Consider the following 24,959-nt stretch of genomic DNA (forward strand, 5'->3'; position numbering starts at 1 on the left):
TGGCTTTTTTTAAATAAGAGCACTAGCGCCACCTGTGTGCGTACGTGACGAATCTTCTAGTAGTGTAACCTAACTTTTTGTGGCATTACATTTTTGGAGAATCAAAAGTAGCGTCTCCTGTGACTTCGGTGCAATCGAAGAGACAAAAAAAGTTTTGTTTGACTTGTGAATAAACCTAAAAAATGTGTAAAAAAAGCAAGAATTCGGCAAGGTAAGCTTATTGAATGTATTGTGGGGTACATAATTTAAGAAGAAAAAAAGTGAAAAATCGAATCGCGACACATGTCTGGTTATGGTTAGCACAATTCGAAAATGATGCTTCTAGTTAGGGTTGGACACCCATATTAATTATGAATTTGACACAATTTATAAATAAATTTTATTTTATTGATATTTCAGTGCAAAATTGTGCCAAAGATATTAGAAAAATAATACTTAAATTGTATAAATTTTGTTCATCATTTCATTGAGTTATTTGGAACAATAAAGCGTTATTTTTTGTAATTTGAGTTCATTCCTTTTTTAAACCCATGAAGCTTTACAATTTGTAAACAATAAGTAAAGATAAACATGAAAAAATAAGAATAAAAAACATTACAAATGTTATTTTACGTTTTTCCAATAATGCGTTTCGATTTTCAAAAAGTGTCCAACCCTGACTGAAAAGTCCAACCCTGACTAGATTTTTTTTTTTTTTTAAATGTTTATAACTTTTTTAATTTTGGACCAATTAATTTACGGTCCACAGCAAAAGTGTTCCTCTTTTGTAGATCTTTCCACCCATATACCACAATTGACTGAATTTATCTAAACAAAATATTTATAAACAAAAAGACAAAACTGTGTCCAACCCTGACACTATTCCCCTAATGTTTCTTTGATAAAATAAATTCTACTTTCATCACAACTACTAAAAATGTTTCTATAGAAAACATTAGGCTTTTAGTTTAAAATCATGAATTGTTCTATTTTAATATATTTTAATTTGATTCAAAAAATATGTTATTGTTTCAAAAAAAAAAACCCATATAAATTTACATAAATTACCGAAATAAAAATTTTTAATTGTCGTTCGCGCTATATATATTTTTGTGAATTACCCCAAAAATTTCCATAAACATTTTAAATCAAATTTCAACTATTTTATAGAATTCAAAAAGCAAAGAACTTTTTTTTTAATTTGTTTAAAAAAATTATAAAAAATTTTTCCGGACCACCATAGATATTTTTTTTTGACACTTTATCTTCAAAAATATGTATTCATATTTATCATTTCGATAAAAAAATATTTTTAAAGTTTCAGACACCAAATCTTGCGCTACGCGGAGAATCACCTATATATATATAAGAGACGATTTTTCTATTTGAATTAGATTAGAAAATATTGCGATTTTTCCCTAACAAATTTAAACTTTTATAAATATATAAATCAAATTTTATTTAAACAGACGTATATATAGAATTATTTTTCCTGTTTCTGATAATAATGACTTGTTTTCCATTGTATTTCTCTATTTTAAAAAATAATATAACCTCTCATAGTGAATTTTTAAATTAAATTAAAAATTAAATTGGAAATTATAAATTAAAAAGTAAATTAGAAATTAAATTAAAAATCGAATTTATAAATTATAATATTAATTAACATATTAAATAACATAGGTATTGACAAAATTGGTATAGGATATAAAAATAGAAATGTTCACTTGCAAGTTTAATAAATGTTGCTTGTTGGATCTTAAGAATTTTTAATTAAAGTTTTGAGAGCTCTTTTCTTGGTTCTTTATAAACATATCAAGAGTACAACCTCAGTTTATAACATACAAACTGGTGAGATAAAAGCATTCTTAACAGCTTTCTTTTCCTTGTAACAAACAGTATTCAGTCTTGCTTAGTTCACTTTTATAATAGAATAAAAAGTGAAAAATTATTTTCATTATAATTTTAAAAATATTGTACGCCTTGAAGTATTACAGTTTGTCGTAAAAAAGAAATCATTCACCTTTAAAATATAAATACCAATATACTGGATCTATATACATATATTCTACTGTACTATATATATTAAAATTCATAACATTATTTTCTTTACTATAATGTACACTGAAAAAAAATTTATTTGTTTCAAATAATCTGTTACTTGACTATTGTCAAATAAATATTTATTTGAATTAAATAAACTGCGTATTTGGACCAATAATTTCTGTACTTGAAACAAGTACAATTTAATTGAATTAAATGATAAATATTTAATACAAATAAATATTTATTTGATAATAGTCAAGTAACTGATTAATTGAATCAAATAAAATTTTTCAGTGTACTAATTGAAATTTATAATGAATATTTATATGTAATATTTAATACGAATTTTCATGTTTGTTAAAATCTGTACAAATTTATATTTTATTTTGTTGAAAAATTCTGTTTATTTGTTTTTGTTTTTTTACAAAAATTGATATTTTTTTGGAGTCAGCCATTAAAAATTGAAGATTAAAAGATTAGAGAGCAAGATAAATTTTATTTATTATCTTTGAAGTTTGTAAAATTTATAAAAAAATAATACTTCATTGTGACACGGGATAAAAAATAATAGAATTATATTTTACGATCGATTTTATGACGGTGATATTATTTTTGACTCAGCAAAAATGTATTTTTTTTCGCACAATTCACTTTAAAAACATTAATTTATATATATAATATTTAATTTTCTACTGTTGACAATTAATTTTTACTATTTTATATAAAATCTCCATTTTTTTATGATGACTATAATTGAAAAAAAAATATATTCATCGTATTCAATTTCATTGTTCTAAATTTTAAAAAACTAAAAGAACTGAAATTTTGCTATCTTCAGAAAATATACATCTCCAGTTGAAAATATTATTTTAAAAATCTCCTCTTGGTTAAACTTTTGAAGATAACTTCACAAAACGATTAAATATGCTTTCAACTCCATGTAAAAAAAAAGTCTGTTTGGTATATAAATAAAGTTTTCTAATTTAGCAAAACTGACAGAGAGTGAAAATTACGTCTGCAATATAAACTTTATTAAAAGTTACAATAATAAAATAAAGAATTGACAAAATATTATAATTAATTTAATTAATTAATTAATTAATTTAATTCGATAATTAAATTAATTTATGTTAAGAAAATTTATTATGTATTAATTATTATTAATTAATAAAATTGTAAACATTTTTGAAATAAATGTACATTTAATAATGATTAATCAATATCAATGTGAGTTAATTTTAAAAATTAATAATATAGAAATAAATTTTACTACAACTTTATTTTTCTCAAGAGTGAAATAGTAATATGTCATGTGTTATACATAAGATCCTTGAATGTTTAGATTTATATGTACACACCTTGATTTCCCTCAGGCTGAAAAGTCAGAGGACGAAAGGATATTTTTTTTTATATTCAAAATATACATAAAAATAAAATTCACTTGTAATAAATATTTATTGAGCATCGAAGTTATGATACTTCAGTCCTGTGAGGGTGATTATTACACTTTCTCTCTTTTTTATTTTTTTTTTTTCTCAAAAGCTCACTTTTTGAAAATGAAAGGCAAACAAAAAATTATCAAAGGAATAAAAAGAAATATTTTAAGATAATACAAAGAAAAAGAGAATTAGATATTGAAATTGTAATTGCGAGAAAAATTCTCTTTTTTTTATTTTATATACAATATAATATTGAAATAATACAGAATTTTCTTTTTTTTTTATTGAACAAATAATATAATATAGATTAAATTGGTTTATGAATAAAAAATTTCTTCAAAGTTTATCTTAATTTTCATTTTTTTTTCTAATAACTGCATATTTTACATATTTTCCAGATAGCACGTAAACTTGCAGCAACCTTGCGGCACGCTTGCCGCGCAATATTGACAACTTTGCATGGTAAATTTGCCGCAAGCTTACTGCAAGCTTCAAATGTCCTACATGACCCAAGCTTGCATGGTAAGCTTATCGAAATATTGCAGTGTAAGGTTACTGCAAAATTGCAAAATAAGATGCTTGTACGGTAAGCTTGTAGCAAGATTGGTGCAAGGTTGCCAAATAACCTTGATTTAAACCTAAATTTTTTTTTTGATTTTTCGTCTAATTTATATAATTTTATTATATGAATTAGATGAAACATTAAAAAAAATTTTAGGTTTAAAGCAAGGTTATTGGCAACCTTGCATCAACCTTGCTACAAGCTTACCGTGCAAGCTTACCGAGCAATCTTGCGATAATATTATTATGCAATCTTGCAGTTACCTTACACTGCAATCTTTCGGTAAGCCTACCATGCAAGCTTGGGTCAAGTGGGACATTTCAAGCTTGCGGCAAGTTTGCCGTGCAAGGTTGGCAATATTGCGCGGCAAGCTTGCCGCAAGGTTACGGCAAGCTTACGTGCTATCTGGGTTTAAATATGTAAAATTGAATTTTTTTTTGAATTTGTATTTTTTATATAAATTTTCTATCGTATATATTACAAGTTCATGAAATACACAGTTCCATTTTGTTTTGAGAAAAAAATTACTTAAAATGTATAGAATCTTTTTTTATTTATAAAAATTAATTTTCTTGACATATGATCATTAAAGTATTATGTAAGCATATTTTCAAGGAAAAAAAATAAGCAAATAAGCATATTGTAATGGAAAAAATAAAAATTTTGTAAGCAACTGAGGAACCCCCCCCTTCCCCTTAGATGCTTACGTAATATTTGAATGACCCCCATTCAATATTTCGTGACTCCAATCAAATTTATTATTCTTATATCATTATTTCTATATATTAATTGAATATTCAAATTTAGAGAAAAATATTTTTTATGGAATCGAAAATAATTATTTTATGATTCATTTTTAATCTTTGTTTATAAATAAATAATTAATTTTGATCGAATATATTTTTAGATCATGAAAAATGCTATATTTTTAGATTAATAATACATATAATGAATTTTAATTTTTTTTTTTTTTTTATTATTTCATATTCGCTTTTCTTTGTCTATACTGAAAATCATTTATATTAGAGCATTGCATTGTAAACAAAAGCATAAATTTTAAACCTTATCTGGCAAACATACGAAGACAGTTTGAAAACTTTTCTGACTCACGCAAAACTCGGGTACAAATAGTAAATGCATAGTGGTTTAAACGTATATATAGGTATATATATATTTTTATCAATAATGGACATTTTCTTCAATAATAATCCACAAAGTAATAGAGATATTTATTTAAATGGGATAAAACAATTTCACATTTAAATTGAGAAAACTGTTTGGTATCATCTACCAAAGTTTGGTTCTCCATAACTAATTTTTTATTTGCTATATAGAAGCGACTAGACCGTTTGATTCTTCAAATACATTAATTTTTGGTACAGCCAACTAAATTTCTTGATTGATTGACACTTTCTATTATGTGTGACAACCATATTTTAGTAACGTTAACAAAAAATGCTTAAGTAAATTATTTTTATTTTCTTATTATTACGAAATTATTTTTCTCAATATAATACGAATTTACTCTAGCACGTCAAATTTTTTAGAAGTGTCAAAAAGCGTGTTTAATAATAATATTTATCTTTTTTTTTTAAATTAAATTAACATTTATTATTTAATTGGTATTTAGTAATTAAATTTTGAATAGAGAAAAATTGTATTTCTAATTATTTGTAAGAAAGGAATAAATAGATAAAAGTTTTTTCACTTATTTATGACAAGGAATGCTGTTAGAGTAAGAAATCTGATTTTTACTGATTCGTACTTTTTTTTTGAACTCGTTCTTATACCCTCGATGTCTCGTGTCAATAGCGAGAGAGTTAGCATACAACCACCCTGCGGCGAAGAATTGAACTATGTTTTATGGTTACCGACACACGATAAAACAGTTTAATTCTTCACCACAGGGTGGTTGCATACTAACTCTCTCGCTATTGACACGAAAATTGTAAAATATTAAAATTAATAAATATAGAAGAAGCACCGCTAAATTTTCTACATTTTATTTACAAACAAATTTTTTATTTATATTTACAAATTTTATAGACAGTTTTATATTTACACAAAATTTTATATTTATATTTACATTTTTGAATAAAAACTTAAATTCTTATTTTCGAGAATTATTTAGGAAAAATGGTATTCGGATTTTCAGGCATTTTGGTTTTTTGTTGTTTGGGAAATTGACCGGGGACAAAAATTAATAATTCTGATTATTTAAATTATATTATTCAACGAAAGATTCATTATATTGAGTGATATCGAGACGCTTACTTTTCACCGAACGGTCAATATGTCGAACAGACAAAATGTCGAAAAGCCATAACCTCGAAAAGCCAAGACGTCAAACGGTCAAAATGTCGAAAAGCCAAGACATCGAACAGTCAATACATCGAACGGACAAAATATCGATAAGCCAAAACATATCGAACAGCCAATACGTCGAACGGACAAAATGTCGAAAAATTTTATTGACTCAAGTATAATTATAGTTAAGTCAATAAAATTTTTCGACATTTTGTCCGTTCGACGTATTGGCTGCTCGATGTTTTGGCTTTTCGATATTTTGTCCGTTCGATGTATTGACTGTTCGACGTCATGGCTTTTCGACATTTTGCCAGTTCGACGTATTGGCTTTTCGACAACTTGCCATTCGACATTTTGTCTGTTCGACGTATTGACCGTTCGGTGAAAAGCAAGCGTCTCAGAGATATCTTATTTGAAATACAATTTTGAATTTGAATTGTTTTCGCGCCGCAGCGTCTGCCGGCGTTCCGGCAAGAAAATGTGCTCGAAACTCAATTACTTTGCTTTGTCTACCTGCATTGCAAAAGACCATATAACCAAAAAAAAAAAAAAACTCACTTGCTTTATAGTGATCGGTGAACCACAACTAGAGAAAATTCTATTATAACAATTAATTAGTCAAAAAAAACCCTGACGAGTTTTACTCTATAGGGAATTTGCAATTGAATATCGTAAGGTGAGTTAATTGTACACTATTTGTGAATATATGAGCAAATCCACGAAACTTTTAACTTTTGTGATTTTCGAATCGAACACTTAAAAATCTAAATCATTTTTTATTAAAACTTTGGGTATCATTTTTTTTTTTTTGCTAAATTATATACAAAGGAACATTTATGTGCAGTATTAGAACAAAATATTTATTTAACAATTAGTTTTATAAGTTAAAAAGTGAAAAAATGCTTAAATTTCATTTGAATTTCTTGAAAAAGTTTATATTCTTAACGTTTTTATTTTTGCGGCGTGTAAAATATCACTTCAGCTATACTATGGAAATATCAAACAGACATATTTTGTCAAAAAATTTTCAATATCCCATTAGTGTGCCACCACTAAAACTAAAAATACGATGGTTTGATTGAGTGATAGCACTTTTTTAAAAAAATCAATTGAACGCATTTCTTAAAAGGTGATGAAAAAACAAAAATTTTAAGACCTTTTTCAATGATGTGCCTCTAATATTTTATTCCTGTGGCAACAATTTAAAGATGATAATAAAAATCGTGATTTCATTTAAATTTATACATTTTTGAAAGGCACAAGTGCATTTTTGCTTTAAACAGGTCAATCTATGGTGTGATCGAAACATTTTCATACATATATATTTGAACACAAAAACGCCGCTTAAGGATTTTGAGTGAAATAAATTTTATTAAGTTAAGAATATGCTGAAAACACTTTTTTGGAGTCTTTACCCCCTCTTTTCTCAAAATCCTGACGTGCTAAGCAAATTTGGGTGACAGAATCGTGTTCAGAGGACGAAAATATTTTGGAAACCACTCCGATATCAAAAATAAAAAAAGTTGAGTTTTTCAATTTTATATGTAATTTATTAACGTTAAAGAGTTTAAACATTGACGGCGTGAGCTAAAAATGAATCACATATATAAATTTGTAGTGCTAAAATGTACTTAAACGTGTATACAAAGTGACATCAATGTGCCTGCAAATTAAAAAAAGAAATTTTTTTTTCTTGAAAGTTAAAACTTTCGTGGATTTGCCCATATATTTCCATCCTTTTTTTGTTGTTGTTTTTTTGTAACTATTGCAGTCGACATTGACGATATGTGACGCTACACGACAAAAAGCACCTTAGCAACTTAAATACTACCGATTCGCACATAAAACTGAAAATTAATTTTTTGGGAGCTAAGGTGTTATTTGTCGTGTAGCGTCACATTATGTTGATGTTTATTTTTACTACCATTGTCAAATCTCATGTTCACGATAATTTTTCTTTCTTTTATAAAAATCTTTTTGTTCAATTTAGCGTAAATATAATAATATTAGCCAACAATGGCACATTATGTTATTCTATTATGATATATTGTATTTTTTGGTTGTGAAACTTGTGTATATTAATCATAGTGAAACAAAAATGCCCTCGCCTTTCGTATTTTCTGCACGAAGAAAAATATCAAAACTTTTTAGCAGAAAACTACTTATACATATATATATATAGGTCCGTTAACCTGGCTTGTCCACATTGTCCGATCTGGATAAAACCTATTTGAAAATTAAGGGCTAATTTAAGGCTAATTTAATGCCCTAATGCCGAATTTAATGCTCGGCATTTTCTTTAAAAAACTTGTGGACAAGCTAGCTTAACATTAAGGTGGCTTGTCCACACAATGAAGGAGCACTCGTAGGAAGGCCTACTATAGGTCAAAATTTAGGGCTTTTTTAAGGCTCTTGAATGCTCTATTGTCGAATTTAATGCCGGCATTATTTCGCGAATTATTTGCAAAAATTCAATTTTTACGTTATCTCAGTTTGTCCACACAATGAAGGAACACTCGTAGAAAGGTCTACTATGGGTCAAAATTTAGGGCTTTTTTAAGGCTCCTTAATGCTCTATTGCCGAATTTAATGCCGGCATTATTTCGCGAAATAATTGAAAAATTCAATTTTTACTTGATATCAGTTTGTCCACACAATGGAGCACTCATAGGAAGGTCTACTATAGGTCAAAATTTAGGGCTTTTTTAAGGCTCTTGAATGCTCTATTGTCGAATTTAATGCCGGCATTATTTCGCGAATTATTTGCAAAAATTCAATTTTTACGTTATCTCAGTTTGTCCACATCATGAAGGAACACTCGTAGAAAGGTCTACTATGGATCAAAATTTAGGGCCTTTTTAAGGCTCCTCAATGCTCTATTGCCGAATTTAATGCCGGCATTATTTCGCGAAATAATTGAAAAATTCAATTTTTACTTGATATCAGTTTGTCCACACAATGAAGGAGCACTCATAGGAAGGTCTACTATAGGTCAAAATTTAGGGCTTTTTTAAGGCTCCTCAATGCTCTATTGCCGAATTTAATGCCGGCATTATTTCACGAATTATTTGCAAAAATTCAATTTTTACGTTATCTCAGTTTGTCCACATCATGAAGGAACACTCGTAGAAAGGTCTACTATGGATCAAAATTTAGGGCCTTTTTAAGGCTCCTCAATGCTCTATTGCCGAATTTAATGCCGGCATTATTTCGCGAAATAATTGAAAAATTCAATTTTTACTTGATATCAGTTTGTCCACACAATGAAGGAGCACACATAAGAAGGTCTACTATAGGTCAAAATTTAGGGCTTTTTTAAGGCTCCTCAATGCTCTATTGCCGAATTTAATGCCGGCATTATTTCACGAATTATTTGCAAAAATTATGTTTAACATTACAAAAGTTTGTCCAAAAAACGAAGGAATACTCCTAGGAAGGTCTACTATAGGTCAAAATTTAGGGCTTTTTTAAGGCTCCGCAATGCTCTATTGCCGAATTTAGTGCCGGCATAATTTCGCGAAATTATTGCAAAAATTCAAATTTATCGCTGGGTCATTCCATTATATTTCACCTAAAGTCGCTCTCTAAATTTGAATCAGTGAAAATTTCACTGAATGAAATAGTAGTTTGATATTTCACTGATGAATCAGTAACTTAACGGCTTTTTACTGATTAATTCAGTAGTTTTCAGTCCAGCGTGCTTACTGGGGCGAATCAGTGAACTTAACGCAGGCGCAGTTACTGAAATATTTTAACCTGTATGCAATAGTTGTTGTTCGTGAGTTCGATTACTGAATTTACTGTTATGATACTGTGGTGTTATGATCCTGAGCGAGATAAATTTTATTATTTATTTATGAATATAAAATACTAAAAGATAATTATGATAAACATTTGTCAGTGCGCGTAATAACTACTGTTCGTAAGTATTCCACTATTTATTTATTTATAATTTTATTAAATAATAAATTGCTTTCTTTGAATTTGATCTAATACGTCGATTTAAACTTAATAGGTTATGTTAATTTCTGAATCGTGACATTTATAAAAATAATGTAAATAATAAACGTGACTAAAATACTTATGACAGTTCTTCGCGACTATTAATATTTAATGTGATTATTGTTTTTGTCTTTTGCAAATGTGTAATGTTTCCACTAAATTATATTTTTCATTCACAATCTATAGATTGAAGTTTTTTCATCAAGTTCGAGTCTTCTCGTGTTCAATCGAGTTTCGATTCGACATTTATTGAGTTGCAGTTTTCGAGATTTCTCGAACTGTCATTTTTAGCAGCGTCTTCGGTCTCTTAAAAAAGAATAAAATAGAAAACTGTTTTTTTTTTTCAACTGCCACTAACTGTAAGTACTCTTTAATTTATTCATAATATAAAGAATTATTTTTATTCTTTCCTGATGATTTTTCAAAGATAACCTTAAAATCTCACACTGTAAAGAAAAGGCAATGAATTTTGTAGTTCGAATAATAAAATAATAATTTTGTAACGAATTTCGTTAAAAAATTGTGTCATTTTAGAGCATTCGTAGTTCTGAGGTTAGAAGTACCCGATCCTGTAAATTTAGGCCAATTTCAGAATGGTCTCGACACAACAGTCACGACGCATCGCAATGCTAAAATCGCAATGGGGATGCATGGCATCTAATGTATAATTTAAATTCTTAAAGTTTTTCTATATTTGTATTTTTAAACAATAAAAATAATTAATTAGAACAAATTATATTTACAAATTTTTAAATTATATTTTTCCTCAAAAACAATATTTTGAGGTTAACTTTGGAAAAAAATCTGATTTTTTTTGACAAATAAAATGTAACAAACTTCTATTGTATTTATAATATATTAATAACTTAAAGAAGATAGTTGTTATTGTTGAAATGTTGTTTATTTTCAGATACAACTTGGAATTAGGAATGAATTTCGAAAATTTTTCAGTGGAGGAGCTAGCTGCTCATTTAAGAAATGAAATCGACGAGGAAACAATTGAAATCTTAAAAGGTATATAATTAATTTTACTATTAACATTTAAATTTAATATTTATTGTTAAAAAATTTAATTTCATAAAAGCAATAATTCAATCTAAATTTAAAATATTTTTGTAACAGCATATTTAGGGCTGTGTTGTTGATTGAAATAAATAATTAAAAAATGGAGCGTATTAAATGTTTCAAATGCAGACAATTTGTGAACGGAGGATTGGACGGTTTAAGCACACACTTAAAATTTAATCACGGAATGACCATAAATAGAGGGTATGGTCATACTGGATTCGAATGTGCTCAAGATGAATGTCAGAAGCGGTTCGCTCTTTTTAGTTCATTGCGACGACATATTGTAGAACAGCACTTAAATCAACAAGATTTTGTAGAAAACGTGGTAGAAATTGGGGACGAATTGTTAAATATAAATAATGATGGACTTGAAAATGAATTTGAGAATGCAAATGACAACGAACAAAGAGATTTTGAAGAGTTTCAAGAGTATGAGAATGTTCACTTTGACAATCATTTACGTTCATTAGTTGCTTGTATGATAAGCAGATTACAATCAAAACCTTCCATGACTGGAGCATCTGTAGCAGATGTATTAGATGAATGTGAACAGCTTTTAAAAAATTTAACGCGCTTTTTAAAATTCAAAGTAAGAAATTTTTTACGCGACAGGGAAATTCTTGACAATGAGGAAGGTCAAGAGTTACTAGGTCATTTTAATTTTGAAAATGTATTTTCTGGATTGCAGTCTACAGAACAACAAATAAAAGTTCTAAAAGAAAATTATAATTATATTGAAGCCGTGGAAATTCCTCTAGGTCACAGGGAAGATACTGGGCTTGATAAGGAATCGGGAACTTTCATTCCTAAATTAGTGCCGGAGACGTTTCAGTACGTTCCCATTATTAAAGTCTTATCTTTGATTTTACAAAATGATGAAGTTAGAAACGCCATTTTATTGGAATCTGGATCTGAAGAAGGAGTTCTTAGTTCCTTTGTCGATGGTCAACATTTCAAGCAACACGAGTTCTTTCAGAGGTATAAAAACGCCATAAGAATCGAAATCTATTTTGATGACGTTGAAATAGCTAACCCTTTGGGTTCAAAAACTGTCATACATAAACTCGGAGTCGTCTTATATAGAATTCAAAATATGCCAGTGCATATGAATTCTAAATTAGGAAGCATACATACAGCTTGTATAGCATATAGCGATGATATAAAGAAATACGGATTTGATAAAATTTTCCATCCTTTTATGCGTGATATAAAAAAATTGGAGTCGAATGAAGGTGTGACCATCCAGATAGGGAATGAAGATTTTATTCTTCGAGGTAGCATTGCAGGATTTTGTGGCGATGGATTAGCTGTTCAACAAGTATTTGGACTTCTTGAGCCTGCTGCCAATAGATTTTGCAGAATGTGCCTCATAACCCGTGCAGAACTTCATGAAAGAGATTTGACACCTAAAGAAGAAAGAACGAAAGAGATTTTTGAGCATCATATCGAACAAATAAAAAATGCAAGAACTAGAGTACGACAACAAGAGATTATGACAGAAACAGGAGTTCGTAAAAACTGCCCCTTAAATGAATCGAAATACTTTCATAATTCTCGGAATAAAATTTTTGACCCAATGCATGACTTTTTCCTTGGTATTATTCCCATGACTTTAAAATTAACAATACATCAGTTTGTATTTGTGGATCATCTTTTCACGGTTTCTTATTTAAACGATCGTATTTCTGCATTTAATTATGGAGTAACAGAATCGAAAAATAAGCCATCATCAAATTTTACAGAAGCAATAGTACGTAATATCGACGATCATTCTCTTCCACAGAAAGCCATGCAAATGTGGTGTTTGATTAGAGTATTCCCCTTTTTAATGACTGAAAAAGTAACACACGGAAATAAATATATGAACATAATTACTTTGCTCCTCCGAATACTAGAAATTGTCATGGCACCTAAAGTAACGAAAAGTATTCTACCTTATTTGAGACATTTAACAACAGATTTTTTCGAAGTCTTCGGGCAGTTGTTTCCTGGTGTGAATTTCATTAATAAATTTCATCATGCAAGTCACTATGCCGATTGCATGGAATGGTCAGGACCAATATGTCTTTATTCTTGCATGAGATATGAAGCAAAGCATGGTCCAATGAAACAAAGAGCTCAGGTCATACATAATTTTAAAAACTGCCCAAAAAGTCTCGTTCGAATTCATCAAAGCACTCAATCTGCATTCTGGGGAGCACAAGATGTTACACTTTACACTGTGCAATGTGAACAGGGTGAAATGGTGCAAGTGTCAGATTGTTTAAGCACAAACGAATTACACCATCTTGGTTACATCGAAACAGATAGAGTATTTAGTGCAAAGTCAGTAAGAGTAAATGGCACTCTTTACAGAAATTGTCTCATTGTTTGCCTCGATGTTAAAGGTGAGAAAGATGTAAACTTGCCTAAATTTGGATACATTACCGAAATAATTGTCATAAACAGAAGAGAAGTGTTTCTCCGATGCATTCAATGTGAAACAATTAGCTTTGATCCCGACTTAAATGCTTTTTCTATTGAAATTGACGAGGAAAGAGGTTTAACATGTTTCGTGTCTACAAATAACCTGGGACATTACAAAGCATTGTCTATATGGTCGCATACAAAGTCGGATGAACTTTTTGTCAGTTTGCGACATATCCTACTCTAAAAATTTCAATAACGCATAAATATATTTTTTGCAGACCAGCAAATCGATGGAAGCAGTTTTTTAGAGCTTACATTACATGATTTGGTGGAATTAATGAAAATAAAAATAGGACCTGCAAAGAAAATACAAAAGATAATTAAAGAAAATCATGGATTTGGGATTCAAATGGTTGAAGAGGTAAGTTTATTATTTTCTTACTGACACTAAATATTTCTATCACTCGAACTCAAGCTTTTATTATTTTCTAGGTGAGAGAGTTCGTTGTAAATCCTCAAACTGGAGCATTAATTGATATTCCACAGGCCAAAATTAATGTCTTGCAAGCTTCACAACGTGTGAATAGACCGTCAACAAGCTCATCTACAGTGGAAGACACTCCTTTCTCAGTAAGTTAATAATATGTTCACAAAATTGGTTTTATTTAAATAATGACATCTATCAAGAATATACTACAGTTTATAAAACAATTATTTGAATTTAAATAATAAATGTAGAAAAATAAAAAAAGTTTCTTAATATTTTTATACAGAAATATAAAACAGTCAGAGAAACATTAGAACATCACGCGCAAGGAATTCATCTTATAAATGTTATTGATAAAGGACAATTTGGAGAAGAAGATCGACGTGCCTTGGTGCGAATACTGGTCTCTGAATTAATCAATGAATATAAAAATCTGTAAGTATTGATATAGTTTTTTAAATAAAATCAAATTATACAATTTAAACTACGTTTTTATTTTTGTTAAATTATTTACAATAATAAATAGTGTTCTTATATTCTTTTAGATATCCTCCAGATGATGCAAAATGGGCGTTAGCTAAAGCTATAGTTAGGGAATTTCCTTCCTTGAGAGAACAAAGTAGAGAAGCATCAGCAGGTTGTGTAAGTATTCTAATTATTTTTCTAGTCTTTACTTATTTATTATAATATTTAACTATTGTGAACATATTATTTTAGGAACATTTTTTTGATAAAAATACAAGAAAAGGATTTATAGAGTTTAGACTCTGGAACGCTCGAAAAGTAGTCAGCCCTTCAAAAAAAAAATACGTTACAAAGAACGTAAAAAATTCTAAGAAAAATTGTGCAAGTAATAAAGCTGCTGCAGTACAGAACTTATTATCTTCGGAAGAATTAGAAGAAAAAGTACACGCTATAAATATAACTCATAACTTAAAAATTTGCCGATTTATAAACTCATTATGTTTTTTTTATTAATTTTTAATTAAATTCTTATCAGGCTTTCATTTATAATATCTTGCAGATATCTTGGATGCAACTTACTATGCCTCGACCTGATAAAAAACGAGGATTATGCGATTGTTTAATGGAAACTTTTGACGACCGACGCAACTGGATTGTAAATGAGAATCCTACAATTCATGACATTATGTCAAAATATCCTCGCCTTTTTGATTTTCATGGAGAAATGGTAAACATACATCAAAATAATCATTGTTCAAAACATTAAAGAAGTTTTTTTACTTGCAAACTGAACGGTTTAGTAAAAAAAATTTCTCGATAGAACTTCAAATTTATAAGTAGAAGAGTTTAAAAATAATATCAAATCTTTTTTAGATTGAATTGGAGTTTACAAAGTTATTTAATGAAGAATTAAATAATAATTTTTTAGCATGTTTCCCTGCAAACTACACAGCAATTATTATTGGATATTGTAAAGTAAAGCGTCCTGACATTTTTCGAAAAGCATCTATTTTAAAAGACGGTGAGTTTTTTTTCTTATAAATCGAAATGTAATATTCTACCGTTTTACACTTTTTTAAATTACTTATTATTCTGATTATTTGTGTTTTATAGAAAATTGGAAAGCTTTGGCTATCTTAGATGCTTTGTTGCCAACTTCAAATTTTGCAAAAAAGAGGAAAGTTAATGAAGCGTCAAAAGGAAAAAAGAAGGTTAGGTATTTTTTCAAATTCTTTGTATTTCAAACCAATTGAGGAGCAATTTTTCAAAATCTGATAAATATATTTTTCAAAAAAATTGAGATAAACACAAATTTAAGATATTAAGGATACTTTACGAATCGATTGGTCAAAGATGAATTTAGGAAAAAAAATTTATTATCAAAAATTTTTAATTTTAAAATCATTTGGGCCTAACCTAGATGATTTATAATTCGTTTTTTTAATAGAGAAGATAACTAAAACCTTTAAACTCCCTAATTATAATGGACTTCAATTGCAAACGAAACTTCTTAATTCTAAAAACATTCAAATAAAATTAATTTTATACAAATTTTTACATTGAAGTAAACTTTAGTGGTTATGTGAGAAATGTTTGTTGTGAAAATTGTTTAAATTTATCGAAACGATAAAATGTGAATTTACTCGCTATTGAAAAATTGTTCCTCAATTAAAACACAGTAAGTTACATACGCGAGCAAAAGAATTTATAAAGTATTTTAATATTTACAAAAATTTTCAGGCTAAAATTTCAGAGGATCAAGTACAAGAAAAACAAATTACCGACGTCAGTTCTTCTACAAAAGTTTTTCCAAATCCTGATTTGATCAGAATTCTTCCGGTAAGAATTGTTAAATGATTCAATATTATAATTTTAATAAGGAAAATCGTCTTATAATAATAATTTAAAATAAACTTGAAAAAAATTGTTAGTGATATGTGATTCCTAAAGTATAAATTAAAACAACAAAATTAATAATGATTCAATTTATTTTTAAACAGATTTTATTCGTAGGATGTAGTATAATGTATAGATTTTACATAAAGAAAAATTTATTTTAGGAAGGAACAAAGGTAACGGATTATATTCAAAACGTTATCAAGGAAGCAAGTGGATGTATTCAACCCTATGTAATATGTGTAACAGGACAAAAAATTGACACATATTTTATTCAACTCGATGGTAAACTAATAGAAATGGACTCAAATGCACATCCAATCATCGCTTTCGATATCCTTTTTAAAATACACTTTATTACAAATGTCCATTTTTCTAATTCTCTTTTTTTCTTCTACAATTTTGTAGAACATTATGTCTATAAAGGACAAGTTATTGTTAAAAATTCAGTTGCATCTCTGCATTCTTCTCTTAATAATTTTAAAGAGCAATAATTTTTTATTCATTTAAAGGAGTTTGTTGTTTAAACGAAAAATAATGTTCACATGTCGAATTTTTTGATTGTCATTAAATAAATGTAACTATCCAATCTTACTTTTTAAAATTTATTTTTTAAAGATTCAGACAAACAAAACATTACATTTTCGTGTTTTTAAATAAAAAACAATTTTTTCATCAAAAAGTTCATTAGTAAAAGTATAGGCATTTTTATCTTTAACTGTTTAAATCAATAAAAGCTGCATTTATTTGGAGAAAGATTAAAAATTTCTGTCTGTCGGAAAAGACTGACATATTTTAGGTTATATTGCCAAAATCAATGCTTTCAACTGTCAAAAAATTGTATATTTTTAAATGCAATTTTCCATGGTTGAAAATTATACTGTTTACACTTGAACATTTACATTATTGAAGTTTTAATTGTTTTTTACTTAAATATACAAAAATATAAAGTTGAACTCAAAATTTACATGTTGATTCCCATTAATGAAAAATATTTTACTGATTTAAATAGTCAAGTATTTACTGCAAATCAGTGATTTCAACTATTTGAATTAGTACTTTCTGCTACTGTTTCAATCAGTGGTGATAAAGTCACTGATTGAATCAGTAACATTTCACTGATTTGCAGTCGCTAAATTCCAGCTATTTAAATCAGTGATATTTCACTGCAAATCAGTGGAATTTCACTGTTTCAAATTTAGAGAGCGTTGCGGCCTAATTTTTAAAAAACTTGGTACTTTCAGAAATGATTCTTTATAATATTTAGGAAACGAAATAAAAAGAATTAAGTTTAAATTTTTATTATTTATCTCAAAATATGTATTTAAAGTGGACAAGGTGCGGAAAAATGTCACCTTTTTAGCATTTAGAAACTTTTTTTAAAAACGTAGAAAAATTGTTAAAAGTGTAAAAAAAATTATTTTTTCTTGTTTAGAATCGATTAATTATCTATTTTTGAATGATTAAAGTAGTAAATAAATTAAAATAATATATAAAATAAGTTTTCAAAGTTGGTCTGTCAAATAACCTAATTTTGGGATTTTTATTAATTAATTATTAAAAAGTGGAATTATTAAATAAAATAAAAACTCACTGAATGTAAAGTATTTGCGGTGAACTTTCAAATTTTCTTAGCACTTTTTACTTTTTAAATTTATAAATGTAAAAAATCTTGAGTCGAAAATTGGCACTTTGTTGATTTTTCCGATTTTTAATCGCTTATAACTCTTTTGGTGCAAAATAAAAACTTTTGAAACCTGGCGGAATATTTAAGTTAAATCTAAATAAAAACTCACTGCAATTTTCGTGATGGATTTTGATCGAGATTAGAAGAAAATTTAATTCCAAAATTGTACGTATATTTCCAGGTTAATGTATGTAATTTTTCGTCTTTGAAGTAGTGGCCCAACTTCAAGTTTAAAAAAATTACATACATTAACCTGGAAATATACGTACAATTTTGGAATTAAATTTTCTCCTTATCTCGATCAAAATCCATCACAAAAATTTAAGTGAGTTTTTATTTAGATTTAACTTAAATATTCCGCTAGGTTTCAAAAGTTTTTATTTTGCACCAAAAGAGTTACAAGCGATTAAAAATCGGAAAAGTCAACAAAGTGCAAATTTTCGACTCAAGATTTTTTACATTTATAAATTTAAAAAGTACAAAGTGCTAAGAAAATTTGAAAGTTCACCACAAATACTTTACATTCGGTAAGTTTTTATTTTATTTAATAACTCCACTTTTTAGTAATTAATTAATAAAAATCCCAAAATTAGGTTATTTGACAGACCAACTTTGAAAACTTATTTTATATATTATTTTAATTTATTTACTACTTTAATCATTAAAAAATAGATAATTAATCGATTCTAAACAAGAAAAAATAATTTTTTTTACACTTTTAACAATTTTTCTATGTTTTTAAAAAAAGTTTCTAAATGCTAAAAAGGTGACATTTTTCCGCACCTTGTCCACTTTAAATACATATTTTGGGATAAATAATAAAAATTTAAACTTAATTCTTTTTATTTCGTTTCCTAAATATCATAAAAAATCATTTCTGAAAGTATCAACTTCTTTAAAAATTATGCCGCAACGACTTTAGGTGAAATATAATGGAATGACCCCGCTATATTAGTTTGTGCACACATTGAAGGAATACTCTTAGAAAGGTCTTCTAGGTGTCAAAATTTAGGGCTTATTGAAAACTCTTAAATGCTTTTATGCCAAATTTAACACTTTCTTAGCAAGTCTAAACGATTTTTTTTTAAAATAAGCACTTAAGAATTACTTGCTTATTTATTGCTTGTAAATGGCACTGTATTGGCTGTTTAAAAATGATCTACCAATCCTAAAAACTACCCCCGACTAGTTCAAAAATTTATTTTTGAATTTTTTTATAGAAAATAACGATTTTTTATAAACAAATTATTTTTTTTAACTTTAGACCCGTTGTTTTACTTTTTTTATATTTACATACATGAAAATACTACTAAAATACTTTGTAAAATGTTTTACTGATAACCTGATTACCCTTTTTGGATGACTACTCGAAATTTTTTTTTGCAAAATATTCTTACTATTTTGAGGTATGTAAAAATAAAAAAAGTAAAAATAATAGCTTTCACAGTTTAAAAAAATTAATTTGTTTATTAAAAATCGTTATTTTCGATAAAAAAATGTAAAAGAAATTTTTGAACTACTGAGGCGAAGTTTTTGAAGTTGGTGGATCGTTTTTGAAAATGCAATTTAGTGCTATAATAATGAGCCTTAAATTAGCCCTATATTCCAAAGTACTTGTTTTTTGTAAAAACTGAGTTTGAAGTACTCAGGGGTAGCTTTTGAAATTGGTGGATCATTTTTGAACATCTAATTTAGTGCTATTTAAGAACCCTAAATTAGCCCTAAATTTCTAATTACTTGATTTTGAAAAAATTGATTTTGATTTTCTCAGGGGTGGTTTTTGAAGTTGGTGGATCATTTTTGAATATCCAATTCGGTGCTCGTAAAGAGCCATAAATTATCCCTAAATTCCTAAGTACTTTTTCATGAAAAAATTGAGTTTGAAATACTCATGTATAGTTTTTAAAATTAGTGGATCACTTTTGAACATTTATTTAGTTCTATTTAAGAGCCTTATATTAACCTTAATTTCTAAGGACTTGTTTTTTGAAAAAATTGAGTTAGAACTACCCAGGAGTAATAATTGGAGATGTTTTTTTGAACTTAGGGGTGGTTTTTGAAAAATTTAAATAGTCTTAGTTGAGAACCCTACTCTCTAAATCTGAATTAGTAGTTTTCTACTAATGAAAGAGTGCGGATTCGTTTACCAATTGAATTAGTAACAGTTTTTACTAATTTTTAGTAAAAAAACTACTAATTCATAGCGTAAATCGGCTTACTAATTTGAAATAGTAAAAAATACGAGTTACTCCATAAATTAGTAGTTTTCTACTAGCAATTAGTAGTTTTTTTTACTACAAATTAGTCATAACTGTTACTAATTCAATTAGTAAACGAATACGCACTCTTTCATTAGTAGAAAACTACTAATTCAGATCCAGCTTGACGTCAAGCTAGCAGTACGAAGGGTTACTTTAAATAGGTAAAGGGCCCTAAATTTTTGCATGAGGTACTAAATTAGCCCTAATTGAGCCCTAAATGTTAGCATATATAAAAACTTTTTTCGTGGAAGTGGTACTTCTAGGATTAACGACCTTTTTGGCTAGACTTTTCAGATGAGCGACGCTATTTAGGGTCTGACTACTGGCTGAGTAGCAGCAGAAATGGGCAAGCTTATCAAGTAAAAGTTGAATTTTTGCAAATATTTCGCGAAATAATGCCGGCATTAAATTCGACAATAGAGCATTCAAGAGCCTTAAAAAAGCCCTAAATTTTGACCTATAGTAGACCTTCCTACGACTAATCCTTCGTTTTTGGACAAACTTTTGTAATGTTAAACATAATTTTTGCAAATTATTCGTGAAATAATGCCGGCATTAAATTCGTCAATAGAGCATTAAGGAGCCTTAAAAAAGCCCTAAATTTTGACCCATAGTAGACCTTTCTACAAGTGTTCCTTCATTGTGTGGACAAACTGATATCAAGTAAAAATTGAATTTTTGCTAATAATTCGTGAAATAATGCCGGCATTAAATTCGGCAATAGAGCATTGAGGAGCCTTAAAAAAGCCCTAAATTTTGACCTATAGTAGACCTTCCTATGAGTGCTCCTTCATTGTGTGGACAAACTGATATCAAGTAAAAATTGAATTTTTCAATTATTTCGCGAAATAATGCCGGCATTAAATTCGGCAATAGAGCATTGAGGAGCCTTAAAAAAGCCCTAAATTTTGACCCATAGTAGACCTTTCTACGAGTGTTCCTTCATGATGTGGACAAACTGAGATAACGTAAAAATTGAATTTTTGCAAATAATTCGCGAAATAATGCCGGCATTAAATTCGACAATAGAGCATTCAAGAGCCTTAAAAAAGCCCTAAATTTTGACCTATAGTAGACCTTCCTATGAGTGCTCCTTCATTGTGTGGACAAACTGATATCAAGTAAAAATTGAATTTTTCAATTATTTCGCGAAATAATGCCGGCATTAAATTCGGCAATAGAGCATTAAGGAGCCTTAAAAAAGCCCTAAATTTTGACCCATAGTAGACCTTTCTACGAGTGTTCCTTCATTGTGTGGACAAACTGATATCAAGTAAAAATTGAATTTTTGCAAATAATTCGCGAAATAATGCCGGCATTAAATTCGACAATAGAGCATTCAAGAGCCTTAAAAAAGCTCTAAATTTTGACCCATAGTAGACCTTTCTACGAGTGTTCCTTCATGATGTGGACAAACTGAGATAACGTAAAAATTGAATTTTTGCAAATAATTCGCGAAATAATGCCGGCATTAAATTCGACAATAGAGCATTCAAGAGCCTTAAAAAAGCCCTAAATTTTGACCTATAGTAGACCTTCCTATGAGTGCTCCTTCATTGTGTGGACAAACTGATATCAAGTAAAAATTGAATTTTTCAATTATTTCGCGAAATAATGCCGGCATTAAATTCGGCAATAGAGCATTAAGGAGCCTTAAAAAAGCCCTAAATTTTGACCCATAGTAGACCTTTCTACGAGTGTTCCTTCATTGTGTGGACAAACTGAGATAACGTAAAAATTGAATTTTTGCAAATAATTCGCGAAATAATGCCGGCATTAAATTCGACAATAGAGCATTCAAGAGCCTTAAAAAAGCCCTAAATTTTGACCTATAGTAGGCCTTCCTACGAGTGCTCCTTCATTGTGTGGACAAGCCACCTTAATGTTAAGCTAGCTTGTCCACAAGTTTTTTAAAGAAAATGCCGAGCATTAAATTCGGCATTAGGGCATTAAATTAGCCTTAAATTAGCCCTTAATTTTCAAATAGGTTTTATCCAGATCGGACAATGTGGACAAGCCAGGTTAACGGACCTTATATATATATATATATATCTTCCTACATTACAAAAAGATATCGCCGCCACCGCTGCCGCTGTTTTAAGAATTCTTGACCTAGGAGGGGGGAGTCCCCCCTTCTAAATTTTGAGGTTGTGTTCGTTTCAAGGCTCTGAATATAGCTGCAAGTACCCCCTCCCTCTTCTCATTTCCCCTCCTCCGCCAAAATGGACTAAATTTTAAGGTTATGTTCGTTTCAAGATTCTGAATATAGCCGCAAGTCCCCTTCTTTTCCCCGCCAGAAATGACCTAAATTTTGTGGTTATGTTCGTTTCAAGGCTCTGAATATAGCCGCAAGTCCCCCCTCCCTCCTCTCATTTTCCCTCCTCCGCCAAAAATGACCTAAATTTTGAGGTTATGTTTGTTTGAAGACCCTAATAAAGCAGTAAGTCCTTCCCCCTTCCCTCATCTCTCTCTGTATTTCCCGCCAAAAATGACATAAATTTTAAGGTTATGTAAATTTCAAGACTTTCAATATAGCCGCAAGTGGAGGTGGAGTTTCTGCCAAAAATGACTTGAATTTAAAGGTTATGTTCGTTTCAAGACTTTTTAATAATTTATTGGTTTTTAGGCAATTTCATTAAAATTATTTTTAAAAATAATTTCTTAATGTCGATTTTAATTTATTTAATTATTTATTTATTATTAATTTAATTAATTTATTAATTAAAATTTAATAATTTTAATTTTAATAATATTTATTCAGATTTCAATGAATTTGTAATAATAATTCTTTGAAATAGGTGGTTCATTTGGAAAAATAAGATCAATGGAAAATTAAAAAAAAATGATTAAAACAGGGGGGTTGGCGCGCGAAGCGCGCAGGGGGGCGTAGCCCCTCTTTTATATGAGAGATTCTTTTTCAATCGCCCCAGCCCAAAAAGTCAATGTTCTGGGATTGGCTTCATACTTTGGTAAATTGTTCTCCTATATGATAGTAATAAATCCCTAAAATATAAACTCATTAAAAAAATATTTGTAGAAAGTAGAGGGGGTTGAAGTTCTGACGTTAAGGGTAACATTGTCATTTTCAAATCCGTATAACTATGACAAAAGTTAATGGATTTTAATTTATCTATAATGAATTTTATTGCATTTTTCACGTACTTTTCAAAAATGTATACAAAATTTAAAAAAAAAAATTTTTGACCCCTTTTTTTTCAAAATCAACCCTTATTTTTCGATTTTCACCCCTTCGGGAATTTTTTTTTGTTTTTTTTTTATTTTCATTGGAAAGCTGAGGTTTTTTCCCATGAGCTATGTAAATATGAAAATGGGACAACAATAATTTTGTGAGAAACATAATATTAAATTAGGCGGTGCCTATCTAAATCCTCAAAGATGATCTCCAGGTACACCCCTTATCGGCACCGCCTACTTTAATATTCTGTTTCTCACAAAATTATTGTTGTCCCATTTTCATATTTACATAGCTCATCGGAAAAAACCTCAGCTTTCCAATGAAAATAAAAAAAAAAAAAAAAAAAATACCCGAAGGGGTGAAAATCGAAAAATAAGGGTTGATTTTGAAAAAAAAGGGGTTAAAATTTTTTTTTTTTAATTTTCGTATACATTTTTGAAAAGTACGTGAAAAATGCAATAAAATTCATTATAGATAAATTAAAATCCATTAACTTTTGTCATAGTTATACGGATTTGAAAATGACAATGTTACCCTTAACGTCAGAACTTCAACCCCCTCTACTTTCAACAAATATTTTTTTAATGAGTTTATATTTTAGGGATTTATTACTATCATATAGGACAACAATTTACCAAAGTATGAAGCCAATCCCAGAACATTGACTTTTTGGGCTGGGGCGATTGAAAAAGAATCTCTCATATATATATATATATTTTGCACGCGCTCTACCGTTAGTTTTTCGTACGACCAAGTACTCTATTTGAACTGTTCTTTCACTGAAAAAATAATATGCTATTTTTAAATTAGAATTTCATTGCATAGAATTTTCTTTCAGATGAATTTTCATTTCTTCCAATTATTATTTGATATCATTTCCATATAACCAATTTTTCATACTACAGAATTTTAACTTAACCGAAAAATCATTTAACAGAATTTTTAATTGATAGAATTTTCATTTGTCCAAAATTGCAAATGGCTGAACAAACGCAATCGATAGAAAGATTTCGGCGCGATTTTTAAAATCAACCAATCAAAAATTATCCATAAAATTGTGATTGGTTGATTTTAAAAATCGCGCCGAAATCTTTCTATCGATTGCGTTTGTTCAGCCATTTGCAATTTCGGACAAATGAAAATTCTATCAATTAA

General features: G+C 28.6%; 2 protein-coding genes across 4 annotated transcripts in view; both read left to right on the forward strand.

Moving 5' to 3' along the window:
• The window catches only part of LOC127283578 (5-hydroxytryptamine receptor 2C-like), a 227,380-nt gene that overhangs the window by 48,870 nt on the left and 153,551 nt on the right, over positions 1-24,959 (forward strand). The window lies entirely within an intron of this gene.
• Positions 10,119-17,207, forward strand: LOC127283579 (uncharacterized). 2 transcript variants are annotated; one of them, XM_051308549.1, is made up of 13 exons: positions 10,119-10,255; positions 10,522-10,694; positions 11,246-11,349; positions 14,091-14,233; positions 14,305-14,442; positions 14,586-14,734; positions 14,845-14,941; positions 15,017-15,205; positions 15,324-15,491; positions 15,638-15,785; positions 15,878-15,975; positions 16,505-16,603; positions 16,825-17,207. In XM_051308549.1, exons 3-13 carry the CDS (start codon positions 11,265-11,267, stop codon positions 17,152-17,154), a joined length of 1,644 nt encoding a protein of 547 aa, XP_051164506.1. In that variant the 5' UTR covers positions 10,119-10,255; positions 10,522-10,694; positions 11,246-11,264; the 3' UTR covers positions 17,155-17,207. The 2 variants fall into 2 exon arrangements, with proteins under 2 accessions (XP_051164506.1, XP_051164505.1); XM_051308548.1 differs by lacking the exon at positions 10,119-10,255 and having other exon boundaries at positions 10,490-10,694.

This window comes from Leptopilina boulardi, unplaced genomic scaffold, assembly GCF_019393585.1.
Source record: "Leptopilina boulardi isolate dan_hultmark-lab unplaced genomic scaffold, ZJU_Lbou_2.1 LbouV2_310, whole genome shotgun sequence".
Classification (NCBI taxonomy): domain Eukaryota; kingdom Metazoa; phylum Arthropoda; class Insecta; order Hymenoptera; family Figitidae; genus Leptopilina; species Leptopilina boulardi.